Consider the following 3,924-nt stretch of genomic DNA (forward strand, 5'->3'; position numbering starts at 1 on the left):
ATATAAGTTCTGTCAAGAGTTCTCTAACATCACCCGCAGGTCACACACGTGCCTCCTGAATTATCATATGTATGAAAGCTGCCGGGAATGAATATATACATATATTTTTTTTTTATTTCGACGCCGCAAGTGATGATTCATACTCGAAGTTGCTCCGTCACCGCAATATTCTTTACGTATATCAAGACTTCCCTCGGGAGCGTCCGCTCACAACCGGAGGTTCGCTCGGAGTGATTAGTAGTACCATAGCGGCTGCTGAAAGCATATACGCGCCCATTCAACGGCTCATCTCTCTCTAAACCGACCCTTCATAATACGCCCTTCGTGATGGATCCGTCGTTCTTGTCGAGTGGGGCTGCTGCTTCTTCTTCTTCTTCTTCTTCGTCGTCTTCTTTTCCTTCGAAGCGCTGGGCCGACTACAAATGGGTCGACGTCGCCGTCCAGGAAATGGTGTCCCAAGCATTGACTGTCGTCCTCCTGGTGGTCGTTTTTGTCGCCGTGTGCAACTTGTCGCGAGTGAGAACGACCATACGACATATTCAAGTAGTTGTGACCGTTACAATTGTTAGTCGCCTCATTTGTTGAGCAAGGGTAGCGTTTTTGTTTTTTGTGGGGTGGGATAGGGTAGACTAGGCCTAGTTTTGCGGAAGTGACGAATGAAGTAGGCATAGACTCCTGCGCGTTCGGGAAATTCTCGGATGTTGGGAAAACTCGGGGATTTTGTGGGATTTTGTATTCGCGATGAAAAACGCGTAATTTCTCTACGCAGAAGTTCGAAGCTTTTGGAAAAAACACGAATTTCATATTGCAACTCTCGCATTATTATTATTATTATTATTATTATTATTATTATTATTATTGCCTCTTAGAAAAGCAAAATTCTGAAGCCAAAGGGACCTAATTTTGAAAGCAGTCCAACAAGAAAAAATAAAATATAGAAGTAAACAAACTATGAAAGATTAGTAACAAAGAAAAACAATTAAATGATGAAATGAGAATCACTTCAGTCTGTGCAACAGCCAACTTCTGAACTCAACTGAATGTCTGAAGCCTAATGGCTTCAGCGAACTCAAGGTTTCCTGTCTAAAATTAAATCAAATATCAATGCTGTCGCTTCCAAAGCTTTCAAAGAAACATTCGAGTAGCAAAAACGTAGACATATAAAATATGATTGTGAAAAAATCAGTAGATTATAAATATACAGAGACATTGCGAAGAAAAAATCAGTACTCCAGAAATAGATATAGACGGACGTAAGCAGATTCCACGCGCAGTACAAAGAACTCAAAAGTAAAGATAAAAAAATCGCTAAATCTAGACGGTCTTAATAAAATCATGTACTGACAATCATTCAAACTAACAGAAACGCCTGTATCATCATCATCATCATCTTTGGGACAGGTAGTGGCTATCTCATAAGGTCTATATATATACCAGTCATTTCGTGATGTGACTCATCATGATTTTTTTAATCAGACATTCAGGAAGTCCGTCCCGCACTACACTAAGAAGATCTTTGGCAATGTTTCATAAGGTTTATCTTGGGAACTGTTTATTCGTATGTATGTATGTGTATATATATATATATATATATATATATATATATATATATATATATATATATATATATGATATATGATACTATCAATAAGATTTTGAATTAATGCCCAATGCCTTAAACTTGCTTTCTTTGTTTTGCTCTCATATGATGCCTCATAATAGCATCTTATTCAAACAGTACCTAATTAACATTTCGCCGCCTAAAATAATTTGAATTTATAATTTGTTAACTTCTGTGATATAAGATAATTGAAAAGGTGGAAAATGTGGAGAAATGCAGGAATGGTCAGGGGTTTAGTTTAGGTGTAAGAGTTGACAGTGTTTTTTATAAAGGTGGTGTGGTCATGTGGGAGGAATGGGTGATGATAAGCTGGTGAGAGAGAGCTGTTGGAAGGCAAATGAGTGAGATTTAGAAGTGGATGGATATAACTGTGGCAGAGGTGTTAGAAAGGAGGGGCGTCAGTAATTAGGAAAGGAGAGAGTGCCTGCAAGATAGGGGTTTGTGTGTGTATGTGCGTGAAACACCTCATGTGTGAGTGTATGTGTGCGCACTGTACATTATATGTAGCGGGAATGTTATGAATATATATGTACATATTTACACAAACACACAAACATATATATATATATATATATATATATATATATATATATATATATATATATATATATATATATATATATATATATATATATATATATATATATATAGATCCATTAACTGCTGAATTACATTCCATGAAATAACTCTATCTTTAAGACGCTTATCTCATCATCTCAAGTTACAATCAAAAGCGACTGACGAAAGTCTCCTAAAAATCCTAAATACTTCCTTCTTTTCCTTTCAGAAATTCTCCCATCAGAACGAATTATCCACATCGAATTCTTCCTACTCTTACCAGCATCATTCTCGTCAGGATTACCCGCCAAGGCTAACGTCACCTCAGGTGAGTTTGCAAAATCGTCTGCATCACTCTGAGTCACTTGACACGTATTATTTTGCCTAAGAAAGCAGTATCAGTATACATTATACCTGTCTGCAACCACTTCTCCCTCCCTACAAAATAAACTTGGAGTATCAAAAAAATCGTGAAAGGAAATCTAGACAGATAAATGCTGCCCTCAAATGGAAAACTGCAGTATCTGCAAAATTTTCGAAACTGGGATATGCCGCCTATTGGACTCGTGAACCACTGATACAAAAGTTCCTGCAGTTTCAGGATGATTCTTCAGTGCTTTAATTAGGGGGGGTGGTTCCATTTGCAGTATTTCAAAATCAGTAGCAAGACAAGGGAACACTGCAGTATCTACCATTTTTCTCAGTTTTGTATCTTTGCAGATATAGCAGTCTTCCATTATAGAACAGATTAGAATACAGGATTTAGGCCTAATGACAAAAGCAAGCGCTAGGACCTTCGATTAGGACATTCAGCGCTGTAATGGAAACTGAGAGTAAATAAAAAAGGTTTTAAAGGTGGAATTCACCATCTTTGAAGCTACCTTGAGCCTATACAGGCATATTTAGGCACGTCCTAAATGTATATTTTTTCTTACAAAATCCATTTATTTAATTCACAGATGACAGCTACCCAGAGTGAACAGCAGCTTTCCTGGTAAACGATATATATATATATATATATATATATATATATATATATATATATATATATATATATATATATATATATACATATATGTATATAACTCACCAGATCTCTCTTCGCAAGACTGAGAATCGAGATCGACGTGAACTCAGAAAAATAAGAGAGAAAAAAAGGGAATTTTCTTGATATTTTAAATACATATCTTGTAAATATTCTATAAAATAGTCTTTGTACGTATTTATATCAAAAGAGAGCTCGTGACGTGTTCCGTGTGTGTTCCATGTGTCAATAAAGGTATAACTATTTTTTAAAAGACTTTTTGAATAACCTTCGCCGTTAGAGTATGCGTAGCAGCATTTTTAGTTTGACTTCAGTCACGTGTTTGATATGAATCTGTATTGTATATAGTTGCAAAGTCGCTATTCACGGGAAATAAACTTAACCACCGTTTGAAAAGCTGCTTTATCTACCCAGGAGGTAATTTCGTAGAATTTTCTGGTGGTATCTTAGGTTATTGCTTTAGAAATATGATTATATATATATATATATATATATATATATATATATATATATATATATATATATATATATATATATATATATGCAATAATGACACCTCACACAAGATTTGATGGCGCGTTTGTACCCTTTAATTAAATGTCATATATATCAAAACCTCCTGTTGGATAATGCCGTCATATCTAAATGTCTTTCTAGGGTACCCGCTTACTTAACTTTCATACAGAGTTATCTCCAAATG

General features: G+C 35.6%; 1 protein-coding gene across 2 annotated transcripts; it reads left to right on the forward strand.

The window, feature by feature from the left end:
* Window positions 1-200: 200 nt before the first annotated feature.
* LOC136830032 (uncharacterized) lies at window positions 201-3,477 on the forward strand. 2 transcript variants are annotated; one of them, XM_067089243.1, is made up of 3 exons: window positions 201-564; window positions 2,409-2,507; window positions 3,139-3,477. In XM_067089243.1, exons 1-3 carry the CDS (start codon window positions 328-330, stop codon window positions 3,175-3,177), a joined length of 375 nt encoding a protein of 124 aa, XP_066945344.1. In that variant the 5' UTR covers window positions 201-327; the 3' UTR covers window positions 3,178-3,477. The 2 variants fall into 2 exon arrangements, with proteins under 2 accessions (XP_066945344.1, XP_066945345.1); XM_067089244.1 differs by having other exon boundaries at window positions 201-516.
* The last annotated feature ends 447 nt before the right edge of the window (window positions 3,478-3,924 follow it).

The sequence above is a fragment of the Macrobrachium rosenbergii genome, chromosome 46 (genome assembly GCF_040412425.1).
Source record: "Macrobrachium rosenbergii isolate ZJJX-2024 chromosome 46, ASM4041242v1, whole genome shotgun sequence".
NCBI lineage: Eukaryota > Metazoa > Arthropoda > Malacostraca > Decapoda > Palaemonidae > Macrobrachium > Macrobrachium rosenbergii.